Raw genomic sequence first — 27,036 nt, forward strand, 5'->3', positions numbered from 1 at the left:
CAATATCCAAGTTGATAAATGTAGTCTGACTTCTTCCAGTTATGGCAATATATTAATTGTAATGTGACTAAGGTATTCCAGGATGGGTTTAGGTAGGGCTTGTTTGTTTGTTATTTGGTTTTTAGGAGCATTAGCAACTAAGGCCATATTGCTCCGGGATATGCGGTGGTCATTCCCTGACCTTTCCGCATCCTCCGTATGTGGTGGTGACGGGCTTGAACCCCGGTCTAATCAAGAAGCGTGTGCTATGCACTGCTGCTCCTTCCCACCTGGCTACGGAGGCGCCTTTAGGTAGGGCTTTCTGATATTTTGTTTCAGAGAATTAGTTCCATGTTCTCCTTCTCATACCTCAAATTATACATAGCTATCTTATCTTTCCTATTCTGCTTGGCCATTTGCATGTTTTCATTTCCTGCAGAAAACTTCAAAACAACTAACAATGAAAATACCAATGTTTATAAATATACTTCTATGCAATGACAGTTTGCAATCCAAATGTGAAACATTAATTTAAAATGGCATTTATGTGGTTGTTCGTTCTTATAAGGATGTAACATTATTTAGCATGCTTATATATATATATATATATATATATCTGATAATTAAAATAAATATGATATTTAAAATAAAAACATCAGCCAGTAGTACGGCAATAATGCAGAGCGAAACGAAACGTAAAATAATATAAAATAAACAAACAGGGAAGGGAAAGTAGCGGTAGTAGGACAAAAGGTAGTCGATAATTCCCTATATAATTTAGTCAATTAAGTCATTAAACCCAATTAATAAAACATGATGTAAATTTAAAATAATGCCAATTATACATAATTTAGCGGAACCCCCTCGAAAGGTACCATTTCCAAAAGACGTGAAATATCACCAAAAGAGGGTTAAAGAAACTACCAAAAAACTAAAATATCAAAATAATAGACTGACCATCATGCCCCATATCGACAGAGGACCACGAGGCCAATAATGGTCATGGAATCGCTGCATTTCAATCGTCATACAAATCATCGCAAAGGCGGAAATATCGAAGAACCAAACCACACCTCCATTCTCCGATAGATCAACCAATGCAAAGGATTTGCATGGCGGTGGTCCTTATGCAGCGAAAAATAATCTATAGAACAGACAGCACTCTAGATCAGAGCCACACCACTGACATAATGCAAGCTTAACCAGCTTATATAATAGAAAGGAAAGAAATAGATGGCGGCACAGGCGCTGCTTATTTAGCATATCAACCCACTACTACCATTAATTTATATTATGTGAGGTAAAAGTTAGGCAAATGTGATAAAAATAAATAAATAAATATGGCTATGTAGCTATCATTAGAGGCAGCAAATGCACATCCTCCACATGATGCCTAATTATATCTGATAATTAAAATAAATATGATATTTAAAATAAAAACATCAGCCAGTAGTACGGCAATAATGCAGAGTGAAACGAAACGTAAAATAATATAAAATAAACAAACAGGGAAGGGAAAGTAGCGGTAGTAGGACAAAAGGTAGTCGATAATTCCCTATATAATTTAGTCAATTAAGTCATTAAACCCAATTAATAAAACATGATGTAAATTTAAAATAATGCCAATTATACATAATTTAGCGGAACCCCCTCGAAAGGTACCATTTCCAAAAGACGTGAAATATCACCAAAAAAGGGTTAAAGAAACTACCAAAAAACTAAAATATCAAAATAATAGACTGCTGGTTAAGCTTGCATTATGTCAGTGGTGTGGCTCTGATCTAGAGTGCTGTCTGTTCTATAGATTATTTTTCGCTGCATAAGGACCACCGCCATGAAAATCCTTTGCATTGGTTGATCTATCGGAGAATGGAGGTGTGGTTTGGTTCTTCGATATTTCCGCCTTTGCGATGATTTGTATGACGATTGAAATGCAGCGATTCCATGACCATTATTGGCCTCGTGGTCCTCTGTCGATATGGGGCATGATGGTCAGTCTATTATTTTGATATTTTAGTTTTTTGGTAGTTTCTTTAACCCTTTTTTGGTGATATTTCACGTCTTTTGGAAATGGTACCTTTCGAGGGGGTTCCGCTAAATTATGTATAATTGGCATTATTTTAAATTTACATCATGTTTTATTAATTGGGTTTAATGACTTAATTGACTAAATTATATAGGGAATTATCGACTACCTTTTGTCCTACTACCGCTACTTTCCCTTCCCTGTTTGTTTATTTTATATTATTTTACGTTTCGTTTCGCTCTGCATTATTGCCGTACTACTGGCTGATGTTTTTATTTTAAATATCATATTTATTTTAATTATCAGATATAATTAGGCATCATGTGGAGGATGTGCATTTGCTGCCTCTAATGATAGCTACATAGCCATATTTATTTATTTATTTTTATCACATTTGCCTAACTTTTACCTCACATAATATATATATATATATAAAAAATTTGTATTAATACTAAATTAAATAAGTATAAATGGATGTGAAAGTTAGACGAGGTTTGGTTTGGATTTTATTGGCGCATTAGCAACTAAGGCTATAATGCGCCAAGACCAGTTAGACAAGGTGCGAGTAACTAAGGGTGAGGAAAGTAGAAAAAGAAGAGTAGTAGATTAGTGAAATGTGAAAAGAATGTTAATATCCTATAGGTTATGATGAATTAAGTAAATTATGGGCTGAATTGACAAACCAATATAAAGCGGGGAAACTGTAAAGTAAAATTAGTACAACAAAACATTAATGAAATGCAAATAAGAATGAAAATAAAATGAGAAAATAGTATAGCTGTCATCAGATATGTGGGGGAAACAATTTCAATAAAAGGTCTAATATAGGTAATCCAAAAAAATGCTTGATCTGATGTCAGCAGAAATAAATATTGACACAGTGTCATTTATTGAGGTATAAATAATTAAGTTAAAAATAAGTATCGAGTTAGAATATAAAAATGTTTCGTATGAATTATAGAATATATTGTAGGATCTAATTTTGTATAGATAGGAAATCAATGTATTTTATAAATAGATTTAGAACAAGCAAATGGTATAATGGGGTATTAAACTGAGGAAGAGAAAGGGAAAAAGGAGTACTTTAAATAAATAAAGATGAAAAATAGCTATATTAGTAGGAATGTTCATTTCACCCTCGTATTACACTAATATTTTATCGAACGGGAAGAACATTAGAAATAGACAGCAGAAAGATAAAAAGCATAGAAAATGTAATTAAACGACACTAAGCTTTCTGGGGTTGTGAAGCCCAACCTTATACTAAGGCATTTGTGAGCATTAGTATAAGAGGGAGCTAATACCAAATGCTTGTATAGAAAGGAAATATGTGTTGAACATGCTGAGAAACTAATATAAAATGAAACCGAAAGTAAAATAAGACAGTGAAAGCGTACAATACCTGGAGTATTTTACAAGTAATGCGAAGCAAAAAAGCCTGGTGGGAAAAATAAAGGTGGGGAGATGAGGTGCACCAATTCAATAGAGTAGCTGAATGCAAGCAGGTTTTGACCAAATGAACAATACATTTACATGATAAAGCAATTAATAGCAGCGAAGTGGATTTAATAGTAAGCAGCGTGGAAATTCAATATAGCGAGAAAATAGTGACCTCTATAGTTGTATTTAGAATACAAGTGCATGGAGATAATTTATAATTAGCATTGGAAAAAGATGCGGTTGGAATAGTATGGCTTTTACTGTGATAAAGTCATATGCAATTAAACATTACCGTTAATATATAAAGAATTATATTGTGTCAAAAACCATATACACATTATAATAAGCTGAATACTAAACATATCAGAGAAAGAAAATGAGAATCGCAAATATTTTAAGATATAAATAAATTTATAATCTATTCAAATTTGCATGAAGGTACATCAAAGGAAAAAGAACTGGTTTAAGTCTATAGAAAAAAGGAACATGGTGACTTAAGATCCAAAAGTGGTGTAGTAAAGGATCCAAATATAAAAGAACATGAAATAAGCCCACGAGTATGAAATGATTTCAAGGATACATTTAAAGTATAAAAGAATAGGAAGTAATTCCGTGTATATAAAATAGACAAATCCACAGGTATATCAGGTGTCAATTTACTGTGGAAATAATAGTAAATGATACTAAGGAAAAAGAATCAGTTGACATTATAACAGTTAAGAATCCAGTTACGAAGTGATATAATTCCAGCGATAAGTAACATGGAATAAGTCTGAGTGTATGAAACAATTCTATGGAAACATTTAAAGTATCAAAGTACAGGAAATAATTCCATGTATATAAAACTAGATGAATCTACAGGTAGTAATCAGGTGTGAATTAATAGTGGAAAAATTAGTAAATGAAACCAAGGAAAAAGAATCAGTTGACATTATATCTGATGGTAGTGTGGTTAAGAATCCAATTATGAATTGATATAATACCAGGAAGGAATGTAAGTAACATGGTAACTAAAGATTCAAAGTGTAGTTAAGTCCATGTAAAAGAAGTAATTCCAAAGGAATCAAACTATAGCATGTAAGAACAGGAAATAATTCCATGTATAACAAATTAGATGTATCCACAGGTAAGAAATTACTGAGGAAGGAATAGTATCTTATATATAGATAAAGCTTCCAACAATTTTGCCATATTTTGTAAACAGTTTTACTGTATTCAACTCAAAAATGAAATAGAAAATAGTTCCACTTTCACTACCTGCCATCTTAATCCTTCAGCCACAGTTAAAAAGCTAATTGCTTTAGATAAAAAAACTACATACTAAATTAGAGAACTCAACCCTACCATTTCTCTACATGATTGCAAAATTCCACAAAAAACCAGTAGGTTTCAGATTATTACTAGCTCCAAAAACAAGCTGCTCCAATCTCCCAGCCAAACAATTTTTCAAATTACTAAAAACTATTTTTAATAATCTCACATCTACTTGGGTAATAAATAATAACCTAGCTGTCATCAATACCTTTAAATCTAATATTACCATAACAAACATATGAGGGTGGTTCAATAAAGAATTGACCTGGCCTAGCTGCAGAGGTGCTAGCCTGTTGATTCCTGGCACAGGTTTTAGTTCTTCTCTACACAGCCACCGTGAAGATTTACACATTTTTCCCATCGATGGATGAGGCTATGGATACCGTTTTTGTAGAAGTGGTGAGGTTGGTCTTTGAACCATGACTCTGTTGCAGAAATGAGTGTCTCGTCATCAGGGAAGTGGGTTCCCCAAAGAATTGATTTGAGGGAAGGAAACAAGAAGTCCAATGGTGCAAGATCGAGTGAGTAGGCTGGATGGAGCAGTATTTCATATCCACATGTGGCCGATTGTGTTGTTGCAATTTCAGAAGCATGAACTGGAGCATTGTCTTGAAGCATTCTCACACCTTTGGACAGCATCCCATGACTACATGTTTTGATTTTCTCCCATAATTTTGGGAGTACGTTGGCATAATAGGAACCTGTAATTGTTCTACCTTTCGGCAGGTAATCAGTCATTATTACACCTTTCTCATCCCAAAACACTGTCAGCAAGATCTTTCCTGCTGACACTTGGACCCTTGCCTTCTTGGTGGGGGTGGGGAACCATGATGTCACCATTCCATGGACTGCTTTTACTTTCAGGGTCGAAATGTTGTATCCAACTTTCATCCTGAGTGATTAGACAAGAGAAAAAGTCCTCCTCATTTTTTTGCACAGGACTAACAACTCTTGTGATTTCTGTTGTCGATCAGCCTTCTGGAAACCAGTCAATAATCGGGGAATCTATCTTGCACTCAATTTCCGTAAATGGAGTTGGTCGTGAAGGACTGTTTCAACAGAGCCCACACTAATCTTCACCTCCTGGGACAATTCACTCATAGATATCTGGCGATCTTCCATGATTAACAACTACACCTTTCTGATCGAGCTGTCATCAATGGCTGAATGGTGATGACCTGGAATGGGCTCAGATTCTACCAATGTCTGACCATACCTAAACTGTCTATGCCAGTGCTTCACAATGCCATAGGATGGGGCTTCATCCTTATATACAGCAGTTATCTACTAGTGGATTTCTTTAGGAGATTTCCCCTTCAAGAACAGATACCAGATTACAGCTCTGGCTTCAGCTTTGTCCATGATGCTACTTTGTCACATATTCAGCTCTGTAAGAGAAAAACAAATTAAGACACGGGGCTGAAATTTTACACCTTTAGTGCAGAGATATGTATGATGCTACACACAAAATATGACTCTGCAATATGTGGAAGTAGGTGAGGGCAATTCTTTATTGAACCACCATCGTAGAAACATTTGATTTTACCAACCTTTTTACCTCCATACCACATAAGTTTACTGATATTTGTGTTAAAACAGCTTTATCACAGATACAAAGATAAATTAAATATAAATGAAAACACATGGAACAACTATGTAAACCTATGTCTAATCAATAACTATATCTTCAATGGCAAACTTACCTATAAACAAACTATTGGTGTTCTTATGGGTTCCATCCAGTTTAGTTTGCAACCTATTCTAGCATTATTATGAAGATTTCTAAACCACAAATAATTCTAATCATAACGTGTTAGATTTCAGATATGTAGATGACATCCTAGTCTTAAATACTAACTCTGAACCTACAGCCAAAGCTATTTACCCTAGTGAACTTAAGCTTAATAAAAAAAAAAAAAAAAAAAAACTCCAACCACACAGCCATCTTCCTTGACCTCAATATTACTATTAACAATACTTTACCTCCATATAGTATTGACATATATGATAAAAGAAATAAATTTAACTTTGATGTTATCTATCTTACTAACTGGCATTCCAACAAAATGCATAAAAATATAATATGCAACCAAACCATAAGACTGGCTAACATATGCAGTAACCAACTACTGTTTAGCAAAGCTCTACAACTCCTTTATAAAAAGCTGGTCAACAATAATATCCCAATCTGTTTCAATATAGTTTCCCATTTTATCAGTAACAAATTCAGTTACAATTTACTATATACTGGTCAGTTCTAAACATATTTGTATAGTTGTAAATTATCTTGTGGAATTCCACTACTTGGCAAGTAATAGCTATATATGATTTCCGATACAACTATTTTCTTCGGATTGATGAATTTTACTCACTAAAGTTTCTACTGTTATGTTTTCGCTTTTCTAGTATATCCGTTGGATTTGTTTTAATAATTATTCATGAGATTACTTATAATTAACTTCCCGTGTTGAATCTTAGCTTATTTATATTTAACTACCCATGTTGAGTCTTTACTAATTTGTTTTAGGATAAGGTTTATATTATATGTAAAATTTACATTTTGTGAGCCTTGAATTTTTCAAGCTTATGTTAACATACTATACCTTTGAATATCCATTTCTAAAATTTGTCCACTAAAACCATATAGCAGCCTTCAGATTTTAGTAACTTTGGTTAATACCTCTTAACGTTGTATATATCACTTTATACAATCCTTCTAATTACATCACTATTAGCTATAAAGACATCCAAAAATATTTGGTTCCTTGCAATTACTTCTTATTCTTCCCTCTGAAGTGAAAATTGTTTCATGTCCATAGACATATTTCCTATACTGTTATAATTGTATTCTTTACTACACTACCAATGGATTTATCTACTGGTTCTTTTTCCTGGGATACATTTACTATTCCATTCTCAGTGATTTCTTACCTGTGGATACATCTAATTTGTTATACGTGGAATTATTTCCTGTTCTTACATGCTATAGTTGATTCCTTTGGAATTACTTCTTTTACATGGACTTAACTACACTTTGGATCTTTAGTTACCATGTTACTTATATTCCTTCCTGGTATTATATCAATTCATAATTGAATTCTTAACTACACTACCACTGGATATAATGTCAACTGATTCTTTTTCCTTGGTATCATTTACTAATTTTTCCATAATTAATTCACACCTGATACTAACTGTGGATTCATCTAGTTTTATATACATGGAATTATTTCCTGTACGTCTATACTTTAAATGTTTCCGTAGAATTGTTTCATATACTCAGACTTATTCCATGTTACTTATATCCCTGGAATTATATCACTTCATAACTGGATTCTTATCTGTTATAATGTCAACTGATTCTTTTTCCTTAGTATCATTTACTATTATTTCCACAGTAAATTAACACCTAATATACCTGTGGATTTGTCTATTTTATATACACAGAATTACTTCCTATTCTTCTATACTTTAAATGTTTCCTTGGAATCTTTTCATACTCATGGGCTTATTTCATGTTCTTTTATATTTGGATCCTTTACTACACCACTTTTGGATCTTAAGTCACCATGTTCCTTTTTTCTATAGACTTAAACCAGTTCTTTTTCTTTGATGTACCTTCATGCAAATTTGAATAGATTATAAATTTATTTATATCTTAAAATATTTGCGATTCTCATTTTCTTTCTCTGATATGTTTAGTATTCAGCTTATTATAATGTGTATATGGTTTTTGACACAATATAATTCTTTATATATTAACGGTAATGTTTAATTGCATATGACTTTATCACAGTAAAAGCCATACTATTCCAACCGCATCTTTTTCCAATGCTAATTATAAATTATCTCCATGCACTTGTATTCTAAATACGACTATAGAGGTCACTATTTTCTTGCTATATTGAATTTCCATGCTGCTTACTATTAAATTCACTTCGCTGCTATAAATTGCTTTATCATGTAAATGTATTGTTCATTGGTGCTTGCATTCAGCTACTCTATTGAATTGGTGCACCTCATCTCCCCACCTTTATTTTTCCCACCAGGCTTTTTTGCTTCGCATTACTTGTAAAATACTCCAGGTATCATATGCTTTCACTGTCTTATTTTACTTTCGGTTTCGTTTTATATTAGTTTCTCAGCATGTTCAACACATAATTTTCCTTTCTATACAAGCATTTGGTATTAGCTCCCTCTTATACTAATGCTGACAAATGCTTTAGTATAAGGTTGGGCTTCACAACCCCAGAAAGCTTAGTGTCGTTTAATTACATTTTCTATGCTTTTTATCTTTCTGCTGTCTATTTCTAATGTTCTTCCCGTTGGTTAAAATATTAGTGTGATACAAGGGTGAAATGAACATTCCTACTAATATAGCTATTTTTCATCTTTATTTATTTAAAATACTCCTTTTTCCCTTCCCCAGTTTAATACCTCATTGTATTAATACCTCATTTGCTTGTTCTAAATCTATTTATAAAATACATTGATTTCCTATCTATGCAAAATTAAATCTTACAATATATTCTAACGAAAAATTTTTATATTCTAACTCGATACTTATTTTTAACTTAATTATTTATACCTCAATAAATGAAACTTCATTGGGACTACCTTTTCCATACTGTATTAGAAAGTGCTAGTTTCAAATTTTTTGTTACTTGTTTTGGCCTTTCACTTTTCTTCTATTACTATGGACAAGTATAGAAATGCAGTTCCTGATACATGGTCAGGTGTAGTCCCTTGATGAAATACCTGATCATGTATCAATAATTATTTCTGTTGACATCAGATCATGCATATTTGCATTACCTATATTCAACCATTTTCTAAATTTGTTTTCCCCATATCTGATGACAGCTATACCATTTTCATTTAATTTTGTCCATTTTATTATAATTTGATGTACTAATTTTAACTTTACAGTTTCCCCCAATTTATATTGGCATAATTTTTTTAATTTATCGTAACCTCTAGGATTTTAACATTCTTTCACCTTTCTACTACACTTCTTTTTCTACTTTTCTCACCCTTCTAGTAGCTGGCACTTTGTGTAAGTTTCACATCCATTTATACTTTTTTAACACATACACACACAATTTTTTTTATTTATTTTAACTCAAGTTTTAGATATATTTGTCCCAAACAGAATGTAGCTGATGACAAAATTATTAAAATGTAACCAATATAATAAAATTGTGACACTTACTTGGATACCCACTAATAGTATATTTCCAGTCTTCTAGGTTACATGAAACTAAGAAAAAAAAAAAAAAAAAAAAAAAAAAAAACACACAATCAGCTGCATATTTTTTTCATATTATACGAATATGAAAAAAAAATTCTATATTCCATAATTAATCATTAGACAGCTATTCTATAATTAACCAATTAATTATAGAATATGCTATCTATGGATGCTTATTGAAATTAATGAATTTAATGCTGTCTGTAGTGAAAAATAGTTGTAATCAGTAGCATTTTCCTTTCCATCTGTCAAAAATTTGTTATATGCATACTGATTTCAGGGATACATTTTATATTACTAGTTAAAATTATAGCATGAAAGGCTGCTAGTTATTAGATCTTTTCAATGTGGACAGCAAAGTAGGTGGTAAATGACTCATCAACCGGTGAAATACCACCACTTTGCTTATTGGAGGCTTGAAGTGGTGAAACCCATGTTTAGTCTCTAGAGCAAAGTTTCCGGCATCCCCCTCTCCCCATACTTCTCCTTCAACCCATGCACGGTACTAAGTACTATAGGTTTTGATACCTTTTGTGTTTGGGGTTTTCATAAAAAAAAAAAAAAAAGCTTCTTTTTAAGTGACTCTCCCCTATTTTATGTTATGTGAATTTATCATAAAAAAAAATTGAAATTAAAAGTAGAAAACTAACTAAATATTGAAAATTGTTTAAAAAGACCTTACTCAGACTAAAATAAAATTTCAGATAAGTCAGTTTAAAACCAAATAAAAATGTCTGCAAAATAAAAATCCAAAACTTCACTAGAATTCATCACCTAGTGGCAAAAAGCAAACTATAGTACTTTTTTTCTAGTTTGTCATTAGGTTTCAGTTGCCATTATGGGAGCACAACAGAGAATTGATTTATACATTAGAAAAGGTCCATGAATGGAAGATCCCATTTGATTAGGAAAGAGTAATTTGATTTTATCTAAGTGACAGATCCTATAGAATTCCACAGGTGGTCCAGCATTTAACTCCATAACAATCACTTTTTAATCATCATTTAACCTTTTTAAAATTACTGCTTCATCTAAATTTGGTTATAGAGGCCCTTGCAATTACTAGATTAAAATCAAAAGACAGATATATCTTAAATGATACACAACCTAAGGATTTCTTGGGAATCTGGAACTTAGATAAAATCAAATTACCCTTTCCCAATCAAATGAGAATTCCATCCAAGTGATTCCATGCGATTCCCTCTTAATAATTCCAGCAATGGCAATTTAAAATAAATTTCTAACTCGAAAAGTAGTAGTTCTTTCTTCTTGTCATCACACAATAAATTTCAATGAAGTGTTTATTTTTCAGGCATTTTTATTTGGTTTTAAAGTGACATACTCAGCCAAAATGCATTTTAGTTTGAGTTAAGGTCTTTTTAAACATTTTAATTTCGAGTTGATTTCTTTTTTTCTCTTTATATTTTTAATCTTTCTGTGAGAATGTAACCAAACATAGTAGACACAAGTCATTTAAAAAAGGAACTTTGTTGCTCATTTTATTATATATTTTAAAATATCTTGCATTTCTGCATTCAGTTTCCTCTAGAGGAATGTTTAGTCCTTTTAATGATGGCAACTGAAAGCTGGCTGTTAAGGATTCAAGCTTGTGCCCACATTATAGAGACAATATCATTATGGATTCTTTAATGTAAAGATGTAGTAATCTTTGGTTCCTGCAGTGATGATGGACTTTCAGCCATCATCACTGCAGCAAAATTTAACAAAGAGGTACATAAAATTTAAATTATTTCAATGCCTGCATTAAAATATAACCCTGAAACTTTTATTACTGACCTGTATAGGGTAAATCAACTTAATGTATAGGATAAATTTAGCTAATTGAGGCCAATAATCATGTAATGAGACAGTAGCCTTGTCTTGAAACAGCTTCAGACTTTAAGTAAATGGCATAATTAGACCTTTTGCGATACCATTTATTTAAGAGATATCAGCAACATAGGTTAACCCATGGATAATGGTATTGTTTCTGATATGTGCTTAAGTCCAAGTCTTGAGAGCTTCCTTTTGGCTGCCATCATTGGAGTACCTGAGGGTCCTCAAATGCTAAAATTGAATATAGAGATGAGATTTTCAAATCATTATCTTCAATTATGAATATACTTCAAATCATTATCATCAATTATGAATAGTTTATACAAAAAAAAAAAAAAAAGGATTTTAGCATTACAGTTTATAAAAACTACAAAGTCTAGTGATATTACCTTTTGCCTGCAAATGAAGTACACTGTCACTCACACAAACTTTTTCTAGAGCTTTCAAGGCAGGCAGAAAGTCATTTTCTGACAAATCACTTCTACGTGCCCAAACAGCTGCATAGAAACCTGCAGGATGACATCTTCCCGTATTGGTTGCATAATGGCATTTATAGATTGCCGCAGTCTTAAAGTAGTCAGTATAGAGCACTGTTATGTTTTCTACAAGGAAAAGTGAAACAATAATCAAAATTTCTTTCAATGATAATTTCATAATTTAATTAATAATAATAATTAAAAATAACTTTTCATAATAAATCCTTTTTTTTTATATATGTTTTTTCACTTTTCATACTTTACCCATTGCAGATCATGTTGTCAATCATTTACATCTTGTCCTTAAGATTGATAGTATAGAATGTAAATGCACAGACTGTCATACATATGGAAGCATATGTGGGCACTACTTATCAGTTTACAATAATTATTCATTTCTCTGATGCTCCTAAAATCATACTGTAGTATGATTTTAGGAGCATCAGCGACTAAGGCCATATTGCTCCGTGTATACTGTTTGTAAATTGCATGTGTTCTGCGGTCGATTTTCTATTTGCTGGACAAAAAACCAGAGTCTTTTGGAGAAAAAACCATGCTACCCTTGCCTGAGACCAACACTCAGCCACGTCATGAAAAAGGCCCATAAAAATTCCTCACGTCATCAATGGGACTCAAACTCAGGTATTTTCCACCTGGTGTGGGAAGGACAGCAATTTTACCAATGTGCTACCCACAAGGGCATTTTCTCTATACTGTAAAGTACATTCTTTTTTATTTTATGACAATACCCATCACATCTGAAAAATACCCACCTTTTGGATGTGTCTACCTAATAACTAAGTTCACACACTGAGCAATAAATAAATATTTAACTTTTATTAAAAAAAACACCTTACCATATCAAATGTTTAAGGTTTCAGATTTCTGTATTGAAATAAGTCTGTGCCTGGACTTGGCTAAGAAAATCTCTAGAACGAGAGAGAGAGAGAGAGAGAGAGAGAGAGAGAGAGAGAGAGAGAGAGAGAGAGATCATATCAATTTATCCTTTAATACTAATAAACCTGTGGGGGGGGGCAAATCCAGAGGGTGTCCACGAATAATGTCTGAAATTGCTTATGAATATTTAAAAAGCTGAAGAACTTACATCATAGAGACAATTTTTCTAAGTTGGGAGTCTGTGGAAAATTTTATACTAAAAGGTGTGTGTGGGGGGGGGGGTTCCTTATGTCAGCAAAGTTCAAAAACCACTAGCCTAAAGTTTAATTAAAGATTTTAATGGATGATAAGGAGATCATTCATATTAATTATAAAGAATGATTAAAGAAGAACTGCCATAGAACTCAAATATGAGAGATTTATTCCTGCCATACCAATTTATTTCTGATATGCTTGGAAAAGAAAACAGTGTTCTATACACTTTGATAAAAGCGTATAGAACACTGTTTTCAGTGTTCATAATCTTTTTTCAAAGTTAGAGAGTCATCTATTTCTGTCCAAATTAATATTACCTATAAATCAGCATTTCTATAGATGCTCACATCTTGCCTAGAGATATTAATTCTACCATACAAGCTCAGCTGAAAATCGAATTATACTAAAATTCATATTTTTCTAAAGGGAAAAAGGAATTGTTGGATAGTGAATCTAATCTAACCTGAATAGTGTTATGATCCTTATAATGAATGCAAACAGAATTATAGAAGAAGTCATACAATAAAAGGTTAAATATATAACATAAAATAATGCTTACCTAGAACAGTTGCTATTGTGGTGTTATACTTAAATTCCAGTTCAGCAGAATTTGTTGATAGTTGCTTAAATTTCCCCACAATAGGAGTCAAACAATGACCAGTTCTTGGTTAGGGAGGGAGGGGAAAAAAAAAAATCATATGTTTGACAATTTATATGAATATTAGAACTTTAAATCAATTAATTTAAAATTAGAAACATTTTTGATTGATCTCAATTCTGTAAGCATTTCAGAAAATTTTCATAAAATTATAAAAGGAGTTTGAAAACCGATTCATACTGCATGAATTAATTGCTCCTAACTGATGCAATATCTCATTCTGCATGAGTTAAGAGTTACAATTCAACATCCTGGCACTTGCAGTATGAAAATACTGTATTAACATTATATTACTTATCTATATGCTATTTTTAACTGAAACCATAAAGAATATTTAAATGTAATAATTCTAATGATGAGCTTAGCATTAGCAGAGGCATATGATGCAAGAAAGCAAGCTTATACAAAAAAAAAAAAAAAACACACCTTCCCATTTCACCCATCCATTCACTCCAAATGTTTGTCTAGTTCTGCCTTCAATTTATTTAAGCTGATAAACTTCTACAACGATAGATGGAAGTTTGTTCCAGCAATCAATGACCCGCTGGCTAAAAGCAAATTTCTGCACATCTATTCTCCAACTGTCTTTTCCTCAATTTAAATTTATCTCCCCTCAGGTGATTAATTTGGGCAAGAGAAAGAATCCCATCACCATTCAAGGCCTTATACACCTCAATCAGATCAACTCGCAAGGGCCTAGTCTCAAAATGCAGTAATTTGCAGAACTTAAGCCTTTGTTGGTAACAGCAACCCTTTGTTCCACTCACTAATCTCATTGCCCTTCTCTATACTTGTTCCAGCAGCTCTATATCCTTCCTAAAATGAGGCCGCCAGACCTGTATGCAGTACTCGAGGTGTGGCCTGACCATTGCCTTATACAAGGGGATAATCACCTCCTTATCCCCTAGCAAAATTCCTGTATATCAATGACAAGACCCCACAAAGTACTCTTGCAGCCTCTCTGCACTGCTCAGAAAACTTCATATCTGACTGCACAATTACTCCTAGGTCTTTTTCATTCTCCACTACCCCGAGTGTAGTACCACACAGTTGGTACATTACTTTGGGGTTACTGCTACCGATATGAAGTACTTTGCATTTATCAATGTTAAACTTCAGTTGTCACCTCTCAGCCCATCTGCTCAACTTTTCTAGATCCTGTTGTAGTAGTGTACTGTCATTACAACCCTGCCAACATTTGTATCATCTGCAACTTGGACATTAAGCCTGATATACCTTCATCAATTCATTGATAAATACAGAAAACAACAATGGGCCAACACCTTGGGGACTCCACTAATAACATTATTAATAATGTCCACGAAGAGCAGTGTCCATTGATTACCACTCTGTCTTCTTCCTGTATCTTCCTTTGTCTTTAATTTCTCCTCAACAAATTCAGGGATTCCAACTAATCCTGGAGAATTTGGAACAACTGGGAACTCTAACCTGGTATTACAGCACTATTGAGGCATCCCATTCCAAAAGAGGTTATCCATTTTTAAGAGTTTCTCCGAAATAAAAGGTTTAAATTTAATTTTTCTTGGCATGGTCTTTGCTAATTATTAAGGCCAGGAGAAACTGTTTTATAGGGTTGGGATACACTTAAATAGAAGGGATGCAAGAATATTTGCTGATGCTCTTCAGGCAGTAATAATGTGGTCCAGAAAACTGCTAGTTTAGTTGGGGGGGGGGAATACAGACTAATAGTTTAATGGCAACCACAAGCAGAGGACAGAGTCTGCATGTCCCAGTAGAAGCAGCCTAAAAAGCAAGATGTGAGTAATTATAAAGCCTTCTGGGGGTCCTCTCATGGGACAAGCAAATATATGGGCTGTGTTGGGGTTATGCAAAAAACAGGTACACATAAATGTAGTCTCAAGTAGGGACTACAGCCCTTCCCCACGATCAAACTAATGATGTGGATTTTTTTTTTACTGCTACATAATTATTAAAAGCATAACAATTTTTTTACAGAACACTTCAGAAAATCCTAGGCACACATGTACTTGTTTGTAAACTAATGTTAGAAGTATAGTGAATAAATTAATGAATTTGAAGTATTGTTTAAATCCAGTTTTAAATACAAATGCAGACATTATACCTCTGCATTTAAAAAGTGATATCAGATATATATTATCACTCAGAGGTGGACTGGGTCAAAAATTCTTACCAGGGGAAACTTGCCGCAGTCTCATACTTGGCCTCTACAAGTGTTATGGCCATATTGTTTATGGGCAAAAATCACACTGGCCTCCATTGTTCTCCAGCTCACCAGGGTTCCCCCCCCCCCGGTAAGTCTTATGGCCAGTCCAACCCTGGTATCATTCAATATAGAAGACTATGAGAAATATAGATGGAATACAGAATTTCAATATGGTGAGTATAATATGCACAAAAAGGACAATCAAGCAGGAGGGTTGGGGAAGGATTATGCACTTGGTTAAGAGGCACACAGAATCCAAGGCAGTGCATTCAGTTAATGTGGACTTTCAGTGTTATGTTGAGTCTGTTAGGTGTTACACCAGAAAGACAAAAATGAGAACTGAAGTATGTGGGGGCAGCTTGTAGGTAGGCACTGTGGAACTGCAGTGCCCCCAGCTTTTTAAATATAAATACACCTAATTCTGTTTTTACACGATAGATACGTTCCTGAAAAATAAGTGTAAAAAAAAATCGTGTAAAAAAAGACATTGTATTTATGGAAGGAAAGACGATTGGTTCCGGATCTAAAAAATCAGTAAAAATAATTTAAAAAAAAAACACATAAAAATATTCGTTTTAAGCTTATTATTTTATTTCAACAAAATACACATGTAATAATATGTAATGAAAATGTATTAAAGTAAATTTGTATGCATATTAAATGAAAAAAATTCTTCATGAACAAAAAAAATCTGTTTTACACATAACAAGATTTTATTTATTTTCACTTTCTGATAATAAACGGCGCATACATTTGCGTACGACTGGAATATCACTAGAAATGTTGTGGACATGGTCTTCTTCCTCTATTATGAAATTCTTTCTGTGATCTCTTGAGCAAAATCAGCACGAGTCTCCTCTGGTGCTGATGTTTCACCGGTTTTTACGAACGAATTCAGTTATTAATCGTTGTGTTCGTGTTTTGGTTAGGCCGTTATATAATTCTCTGTAAGAGGCTGTCAACAACTTCAGTTCACGTTGAAACTTCCCAGCGCGTTCTTCATTAGGGTCATGTTTGACAAAATGATTACCTAATTTTCTGGCCAGTTCCAGACCTTCTTTTATTAAATCTGCATTTAGAACAGGATCATTTTCTTCATTATCACTACGTTCTGTGGGATAAGGGGTCCCAAGGACAACCTCTAATATTTCATCTTCGCTTAGGGCTTTGTCGGCTAACAATTCATCAATATCTTCAAACGATACATCATCGAATCCTTCTCCACCAATTTTGTGTGCCATTGTAATGATGTTGGGAAATTCGGTCGTATTAGGGATGATGGGATCTTTGCTTTTTACACATTGTGGCCAAACTGCTTTCCAACACGCATTTAAAGTTGCTGGTTTTAATTCAGTTAACGCTAATCCAACTTGATTGATACAATCCATAATTGAGAATTTCTTCCACACATTAATGACTGTTAGTGTTTCATCATTCAGTTTGTCCAAAACGTGTTGGAATGTTTGTTTTACGTAGTATGTTTTAATTGTCGCAATTATACCTTGGTCTAGCGGTTGTATCAAAGATGTAGTATTAGGTGGCAGAAATAAAATTTGTACGTCTGGGTGTTCCAAGACAGGATGGCCGGGTGCATTGTCAAGAAATCAGGCGCCTCCGTAGCCAGGTGGGAAGGAGCAGCAGTGCATAGCACACGCTTCTTGATTAGACCGGGGTTCGAGCCTGTCACCACCAAATACGGAGAATGCGGAAAGGTCAGGGAATGACCACCGCATATCCCGGAGCAATATGGCCTTAGTTGCTAATGCTCCTAAAAAAAAACCAAATAACAACAAAACCAAATCAAGAAATCAGAAGAACTTTAAATTCGAGACCTTTCAAATTCATATAACATCTGACTTCTGGGGCGAAACATTTGTTGAACCATTCTGTAAAGAGAGCAGTGGTCACCCAGGCTTTCTTGTTTGACATCCAGTGAACAGGCAGTTTATTTGATATCTACACCTTTCATTGAACGTGGGTTTAGGGCTCGATTTACCAGCAGTGGTTTCAACATACGATCTCCTGAAGCGTTGGAGGAAAATAACAAGGTCACACGATCCTTAGCTACCTTAAAACCACCAGCAGTTTTCTGCGATTTGGCTACATACGTTCTGTTCGGCATTCGTTTCCAGAAGAAACCAGTTTCATCTGCATTCCACACTTGGTCAGGAGTGTATCCTCCATCTTCAATAATTTTTGCAAGTTCCTGCGGGAATACTTTAGTGGCCGATTCATCTGCAGATGCAGTTTCACCTTTAATTTTTATATTAGGAAGAGCATTCCTTTTAAGAAACCCTATCATCCAACCTGTACTCGCAGAAAATTCATACTTTCTGTTTAACTGAGATGAAGTGCTTGGCTCCTTTTCTTTAATCTGTCTGTAAATTCTTAGTGTTGTTTGCTTGATGGCATTTCCATCTACTGGTACTCTTTTTTGTGACTGATCTTCTATCCATATTACCAGAGCCTTTTCCATTTTTTCCTTGACAATATCTCTTGTATATGATGATGAATTAACACTTACTTTTGTTCCAGAACATACCGAACTTCCTAATTGCAGCTTCATTTTTCTTAATAGTTCTTACGGTAGCTTCATGTACACCAAAATGCTTTCTTACAGACGTAGGCCATGTCCAGTTGCAAGACGATCTAAAATTTGAATTTTAAGTTCCAAAGAAATCGCTTTCCTTTTCATTTTGGTAATAGGCGAATTATTCGACATTATATAAGGGCTACCGAAAAATATCTCAGTTATAATTAATAAAAAAAGTATGAAAAATTTGTAAAGTTACAATTTATTGACTATCGGCAAAATTAATAAATTTATATGTGCACAAATTTCACTAAAGATTCTTTCACTTTGAAATAGAACTTACTACTAAATGTCTTTCGAAGATACAATGAACGAATACCGTAGATGTGCACCAAAATTCAATAAAAACGTTGATGATTCATAGATACCTAGACGTACACATTGGTAAACAAAAGCCCCCATTTCAAAACGCACACACTAGCTAATCTATCACACTAATAAATAGCTGATAATCACACTAATCTATTGGTGCGTGTAATATAGAAATGATACTAATATGCCACAAATAAAAAAAAATTCTTAGAATTTAGGCAAAAAAATTCATAGAAATCGTGTTAAATCAAAATGACTCGCGTAAAAAGAGAATGAAATATTTATTTTGAATTCGTGTTAAATCAAATTCGTGTAAAAAAAGTTCGTGCAAAAACAGAATTAGGTGTATACAGTCAATGGAGTTAAATGAAGTAATTCAATGCAATGCAATGAATATTTTTATTCACAGATCCCACATAGTATACTCATCCTCATTTCCAATAATCAAAAAAATAAATAAGTGCTTTATTTGATAGAAGTATTAAACAGAGCTGGGGCCATCCAGACCCATCCATAGCCTAAGGCCTTTGGTTCATGGGAAAACAACTATTTTCAATAATCATTTCAATAACAAATGAATAAAAACATGAAATCATTTTCAACTTGGAAGTTTAACCATAAACGGAACTGTGCGCTAGACAGTTCCGATCAGTGGTTGAGCCAATGCCTAGTTGACAGGTTGCCAGTACGCATTTCTTAGAGGTGACAAAACGAATCAAAGGAACTGTGGAGTGAACAATGCAATTTGAACAGAGCACTAAACTTGAATGAAAAGTTGTTAATCTATTTTCAACAAATAAATACCGAAGAATGGATTTTATTTTTAAATAAAATTTCAAGATTACTTAAGTTTATTAATGGTAAGTGTACAGTTAATGTTTTGTAGTATTTTTAACTTGTTTATTATTATTACTATCAATGTCTCATAACCAAAGCAATTTAATGTAACTTTAAGAAGCAGCATCCCCATACATCAGAGTCACAAGCAGTCACTGGAAGTATGTTAGTATTAGCCAAATAGTGCAAGGAAGCCACAGTTTTTGGTGTACTAACCAAAAAAAAGAAAAAAGTAAGAAACAGCAAATTATTCATCTCCCTCCTTGCGAAGGTAAACTATCCAGTTAACTGTCAGCCTCGACTACATGTGGAAGCAACTTGTTCCAGTATGTTATAGATCAAATGACTGTAATCAGTATTATAAACAACTATACAGACAAACAAAGTAGGCCAGTAAATCAGAATATCTTGTAACCGAGGACTAACTTTCTGTGGGTTGGTCACTCACACTTTTCTGGATTTATTAGGTACTAATTTCTACACCAGCACATTAGCAAGGCAAAGAGAAAGCAATACTCTTGATGTGATTACCAACAGTGACTTTATGCATTATGAATCTCCAAATAAAGGAGCCACTAGGTTGTTGTTAGATACATAGAGTTTTAGATACATGAGAGGCAGACCGCACTGTGCTGTTTATATTATGTCTGTAAATTGCATGTGTTCTGTGGTAAATTTACCTGTTTTCAGGATGAAAAATTCAGGTTTCCAACAGAAAAACCATGCAACCCTCGCCTGAGACCAACTTGGCATGTTAAAAAAGCTCAAATTCCTCATATTATTGACAGGATTCGAACCTGGGCCTTTTCCACCTGGTGTGGGGAGAATGGTACTTACATGCACTGTGTTACCCATGATGGCAAACCACTAGGTGACAGTGGTCATAATATATTGATGTGGGATCTACTTAAAAAGATATAACCACTGTTGAGGGTAAAGAATAGGGATTTTGGTTTCATAATGGTGACTACAATAGTCTTGGACAGTTTAAGTTATTTTCAGTGGGACTAACTAAATATTCTAAATGGAAAGCACATTCAGGGAAGTAATCATAGACACTACTAAGCATCTATGATTACTTCACATAATTTTGCCAGCAAGCACAAGGAGGTGATTATCCCACTATATAAGGCAATGGTCAGGCTGCATCTTGAGTACTGCATATAGGTCTGGAAACCTATATGCAGTACTCATGGTGTCTTGTCAATGATATACAGGAATTTTTCTAGCAGGGATAAGGAGGTGATTGCCCTTGTATAAGGCAATGGTCAGGCCACACCTTGAGTACTGTATACAGGTCTGGAGGCCTCATTTCAAGAAGGATGTAGAGCTGCTGGAACGAGTACAGAGAATGGCAACAAGATTGGTGAATGGAACAAAGGGTTGCTCTTACGAAGAAAGGCTTATGTTTTGCAAATTACAGTGTCTGGAGACTAGGCACCAGCGAGGTGATCAGATAGAGGTGTATAAAGTCTTGAATGGTTTGAGCATGCTCAATGCCGATGGGATTCTTCCTCTTGCTCAGAATAATCACCTGAGAGGGCATAAATTCAGATTGAGGAAAGACAGATGTAGGATACATATGCAGAAATTTGCCTTTAGCCAGCGGGTAGTTAGTTGGTGGAACAGGACTTTCATCCCTTGTTGTGGAAGTTGATAGCTTAAATAAATTTAAGGCTCAACTGGACAGGTATTTCGAACGAACGGAAAGGTGAAATGGAAGTGTTTTTTTTTTTTTTTTTTTGGCTGATGCTGCATAAGCTAGGAAAGATGTAATTCTGTTATAACAGGCACAGAGAAAAGTAACAGATTAGTCAGAAGCAAAAAAGGGTACTCTTATGAAGAAAGAGTTCAGTTCTGTGAATTTCAGCACTTGCAAACTAGGCATCTGCAAGGAGACCTAATTGAAGTGCTTAAGGATTTAAATGGACTAGGTAAACTAAATGCTCATTGCCCCCCTTACTCTCTCTTGAATGATATATATAAATTAAAAAAATGGTTAATTGCGGATACATTTGAATAAAATTGCTTTCAGCCAGAGAGTAAATGATTGTTGGTACAAAGTTCCATCTGGGGTTGTGGAAGTGAACAATTTGAATAAATTTAATTTTAAAATGTTTTTCATTTCCTGAGAAATTCTGAAACATAGATAAGTTGAGTTTTAGTTTTGGAATGGGATGCCTCGATTACTGAATGCTACTATAGATGTTAAAATATTAATTACAATAAATGCAAATGTAATTAGATTGAAGGTGACTTGTAAGTGTGAACAAGTGTAGAACATATTCCTTAAAAATTGTATTTCAACCCCTTTCCAAAAAAAAAAAAAAAGGAAAATAGCAATTACAGAAAAATTAAATAAATAAAATGAAATAAGAATTGCATGTTCACTTACGTATTTCTGCCTGTGAAATGAAACTGGTAAGTTTGTGCATATTTATAACGAAAATTCCAGGTACCACTATATACTTTTGGAATTCCACTGTACGATTCAAAGGCCTCATACCATGTACCTAAAAACTGCATTCAAATTAATTTATGTTCATTTATTTATATTAAAAGTATTAAAAAAAAATTAAGGAGTCTAGAAATATTTTTCTGTGAAAAAAAATGAATCTGGCACCTATGATAAACTGCTCAAAAGACTACTGCTGCAACACATTAGGCAATGGTCTCAGTTGACAAAACCACACATCTTACAAAACTTACCACACATCTCATCCTCATATTTTCTTTCATGAAAAATATGCCCATAAAATGATTCACTTGAAAGCTGTACCCAATGCAGTGGTCCCACTGCCTATGTATTACTACAGCCCTGTCTTTACATATTATACAAGGCTAAATCAAGAAGTAAACTAATTTATTTATTTTTTATTAAATCAAGAAAAGGAAAATATACAAAAATTTTAGTATTACTTTTCCACACAGTCCCCTTGCTTCCCCAAACACTTCTCACATTGGTCCCAAGCTTCTTGATACCATCTAACCAAAATGATTTTTGTTGTTCATGACACCACTTGTGTGCCACTTCTTTCACACTATTTGAAAATTTGCTGTGCAAAGTGGATAACTACGTTAGTGGACATCAATGTTGTCTACTGAAGCGTTGACCCACCTTGCACTAGCTTTGTGATATTTATGATATTTGATATCATATATGGTGAATACACAAATCCATAGTTGATTTATAACATTATGGCAACAGCAGTAATCCGTCTGTTTTCTTGAACAAGAGCATTAACTTGATCAGCATTTTTTGATATTATTAAATGGCCTGAATGTTTTTTGCCAACCACACGACTAAAAAAGTTTAAGTCCCTGGTGTTTAAGCGCATCAAAACGAAATCTCTACCTGTGATTGATGAAAACAGCTCCAATTCTTGGATATGATGAGTGATATTCATGGTTCGAAAGCGAGTTTAAACCATCAGTGTGATGCCAACTGCTTTCCAAAAAACTTGGAAAAAGACTGTTACTGTTGGATTAGTGCCTGGCTCGTCCTTTGGCAGAAGTCCTGAAATTGAAAGATGGCATGATCCAAGTTGCATTGTTGCATTTCTGCCACTGAACACAGCTGCACTAATCCAGCTCATGAATCGGAATTATTCAAGCCTTCAAAGGTGATGAGCTACTTTCCAGTGTTGGGAACTCAGAAATGTTTTAGAATTTCTGAAAAACAGTAACACTGAAAAACATTGCATACAATATTATTATTATTGTTGTTGCTCTTATATTATTTCTCTCTGATTCGGGGATTCTACTGGTGTTACTGTCAGTCGAGAAAATCTCTGACTATCCTACAGGTGTTCAGGATTGCAACTTTCTGGAGTTCCTTGTAGGTGTTCTCTGGGAGACCTATTGCTGCTAGGCTGCTATGTAGAGTCTTTGGTACCATACCGGTTGTTGACACGATGATTGGGATGGTTGATACATCTTGCATATGCCACATCTTGATCTCATGTCTCAGGTTTGTTATTATTATTATTAGCCATATGGTGCAAGGAAGCCTGAGGCTTATACTGCACCAGCCAAAAAAAAATTTCCGAGTTACCCTGCGAGAGAGAGAGAGAGCGAGCCAAGTCCATACTCACCAGATGTGAGCCCCTGGGGTTCTTTGGATTAGCATGGGAAAAAGTATGCTCAAAAAATGTATTGGAAAAGACGAGATCACTAATAATAACCTTGAATTAATAGCATTTTCAGAACAAGAGGCAAAGGCTAGTTGTAACTTAGTGGAAACTCGGAGCAAATGACCTGGCTGCTTGGATTGAGATGGATGCGGAAGCTCCAACCGCGCATGACCTGAGCAAGGGGAATAAAAAATCTCAGCCACTGCGAACAGTGGAAAAATAGAAGGCCAGTGAAATGGAATAACTCAGAAGATAATGTGGGTGACTTGTGCAAGGAAAAACACACCAGAAATTAACAAAGTGCTTGATAATATTAATGAGGTGCTGGCATGGTTAGAATGTCAGAGTGATATCGAACATCTTCATTTACTGCATCTTACCACTAAGAATTATGTATTGAAAAAACATTGTCATCAGTTCCAGCAAACTAAATTAGTCGACTATTTCAAAATGAATGCGTAAAATGTAAGGCCTTGACAGCATTGTGTATTAGCATAATGTAAAGAGAATGATATAACCTTTAATACTTTGTCTTTTATTCTGTATATACTCATAAAACATTGTGTAAACAAAGTATTGATTTACTAAATAAAGTGTATTTATGTTAAAAAAAACTGGTAAAATGTTTCCAGCTATAACGTGCTTCGCTTATAAGGTAGGTATTAAATTTATTGCCTGATACCTGCATTACACCAATATATGCAAAGATGCCTCAAAAAATTAATTAATTAAAACTTATTATTTATTATTATTAGCCATATGGTGCAAGGAAGCCTGAGGCTTATGTTGCACCAGCCAAAATAAAATGTCTGAACTACCCAGAGAGAGAGAGAGAGAGAGAGAGAGAGAGAGATAAAAGGGAATCACCAAAGAAGAGAAGAATGATGATATCCAGCTCAGGACCTGGGTGTGCCAAGCCCATACTCACCAGATGTGAGCCAGCTTGGATTGACTATTGGCCAATTAATCTGTACAAAATATATTAGTTTTCTTGACATATGGAAGAGGAAAATTTAATTCCCAAAGTTATACATAGTGGACAATTATAAATAACACAGTGTACTGCTCATAATTTTGCTTGAGAGACCGTTGTCATGATCTTCACCTCTCACAAAGAAAATGAGATGAAAATACTGGGTGCTGTTTTACATGCTCAACCCGAAAAGCAAAATGACACCTTTCATTGTGTCTCCACTGACATGTACAGAGGCCGACTGGCCATAAGACTTACCGGGGAAACCCAGGTGGGCCGGAGGAGGCTGGCGTGATTTTCAATATTGCACTCTGACCTCCGGTAACATTATTTGTTTTCCCCAGTAAGAAATTTTGACCCAGTCTGTCTCTGGACATATAGCCCAGTATGTGTTCCTTGTTTGCATTCTGCATAGGCTACTAATCATCAAGAGCTGATTTATTCTGGAAAAAAATCACTCTTGATTATTATGACAGAGAATAGAGAAAGATTTCCCACATCCAAATAGTATAACTTTTATGGACCGCAATCTTGAACTAAGCTGGATAATGTTTAACCAGTGATTAATGTATTTGTATTTCATATAGATGAATCACAATTTTCAATGCTCATCATCATCACTAATGGCCCAGGATTTTCTAAAGGGAGCTAAGGCAGTTTGGAGAATCATTGAGCTTTAATCATCAGTTTAAAAAAAAAAAACACCATTATCATGAGGAGATTAGCTATAACCCTATTTGGGAATACTGATGCTTTCCCCTCCACCTTTCATAATGGTAATGGGCCCTAACATCCTGCACTGGCTTAATTATGTCACTGCCCAGCCAACACGCAGTGAAATTTAGTGCAACTAGAGTTTCCTCTTCTCCGGGTTAGACCTGAATCTCCAGGTTTAATAATTAGTCATGCCATGTCTGGGCTTCAGATTTTGTCATAATTTCTCCAGGTTGTATAGAGGAAAATGATAATAAAACTGACACTCAATTTAGAGGAGAATGTGGTATTATTACTATTATTATTGACTCCAGAGTAAAAACACTGAAGTCAATTCTGTGATGACATCAAGCAAAACCACAATTATCATAGAACATTGAGGTATTGTTAGTTTTATAATGAGCATCACATTCCAGAACTTATACTGGTCCCTCAATCAACAGCCCCAGCTGCTCTTGGTTCTCAAGATATCCACGCTAGTAAGAGAAGGGAGATGACGTCATAAAGGAGCGACTGACCCCCGATTGGCTAATCAGAGAGACAGCCAATTCTATCCTCTAAAGATCAGTTCTGTATTTTTCTCTATTGTTATGTTCTCTTATATTTATATGTTACCGTAAAAGTCACAAATCTGGTAAATCCTAAGATTTACCAAATTGCATTGGTAAAATCTGGCTAAAACATTTGGTGAAGTCCAAAATATCAACACATTTCACTTTATTATGCCCTATTACACTCTGATACATTAAATTTTAGTATTTAACAGTTCGCGTTGGTAAAAGCTCGCTTGATAATCACATTTGTGAATTAGCATTAGCATTAGCATTAGTAGAGGCATTTGATGCAAGAAAGCAAGCTTATGCAGCATCAGCCAAAAAAAAAAAAAAAAAAAGTAACATAAATAAATAAAAATAACCACTTCCACTTCACCCCTCTGTTCGTTCGAAATACCTGTCCAGCTGAGCCTTAAACTTATTTAGGCTATCAACTTCCACGACAAGGGATGGAAGTCTGTTCCACCCACCAACCACCCGCTGGCTAAAGGCAAATTTCCGCACATCTATCCTACATCTGTCTTTCCTCAATTTGAATTTATGCCCCCTCAGGTGATTTTTCTGAGCTAGAGGAAGAATCCC

The 27,036-nt window shown here is 34.3% G+C and overlaps 1 protein-coding gene across 1 annotated transcript in view; it reads right to left on the reverse strand.

The window, feature by feature from the left end:
• Window positions 1-27,036, reverse strand: part of LOC150087815 (uncharacterized) — a 74,210-nt gene that overhangs the window by 23,305 nt on the left and 23,869 nt on the right. The window contains exons 3-6 of the mRNA XM_090370440.1: window positions 22,476-22,600; window positions 14,034-14,137; window positions 12,236-12,448; window positions 9,972-10,019 (exon numbers count right to left, since the gene is read on the reverse strand). Of these exons, the coding sequence (XP_090226566.1) occupies window positions 9,972-10,019; window positions 12,236-12,448; window positions 14,034-14,137; window positions 22,476-22,600 (490 nt within the window). The remainder of the gene's footprint in view (window positions 1-9,971; window positions 10,020-12,235; window positions 12,449-14,033; window positions 14,138-22,475; window positions 22,601-27,036) is intronic.

This window comes from Mastigoproctus giganteus, chromosome 3 (assembly GCF_048544385.1).
Source record: "Mastigoproctus giganteus isolate SK-2022 chromosome 3, ASM4854438v1, whole genome shotgun sequence".
Classification (NCBI taxonomy): domain Eukaryota; kingdom Metazoa; phylum Arthropoda; class Arachnida; order Uropygi; family Thelyphonidae; genus Mastigoproctus; species Mastigoproctus giganteus.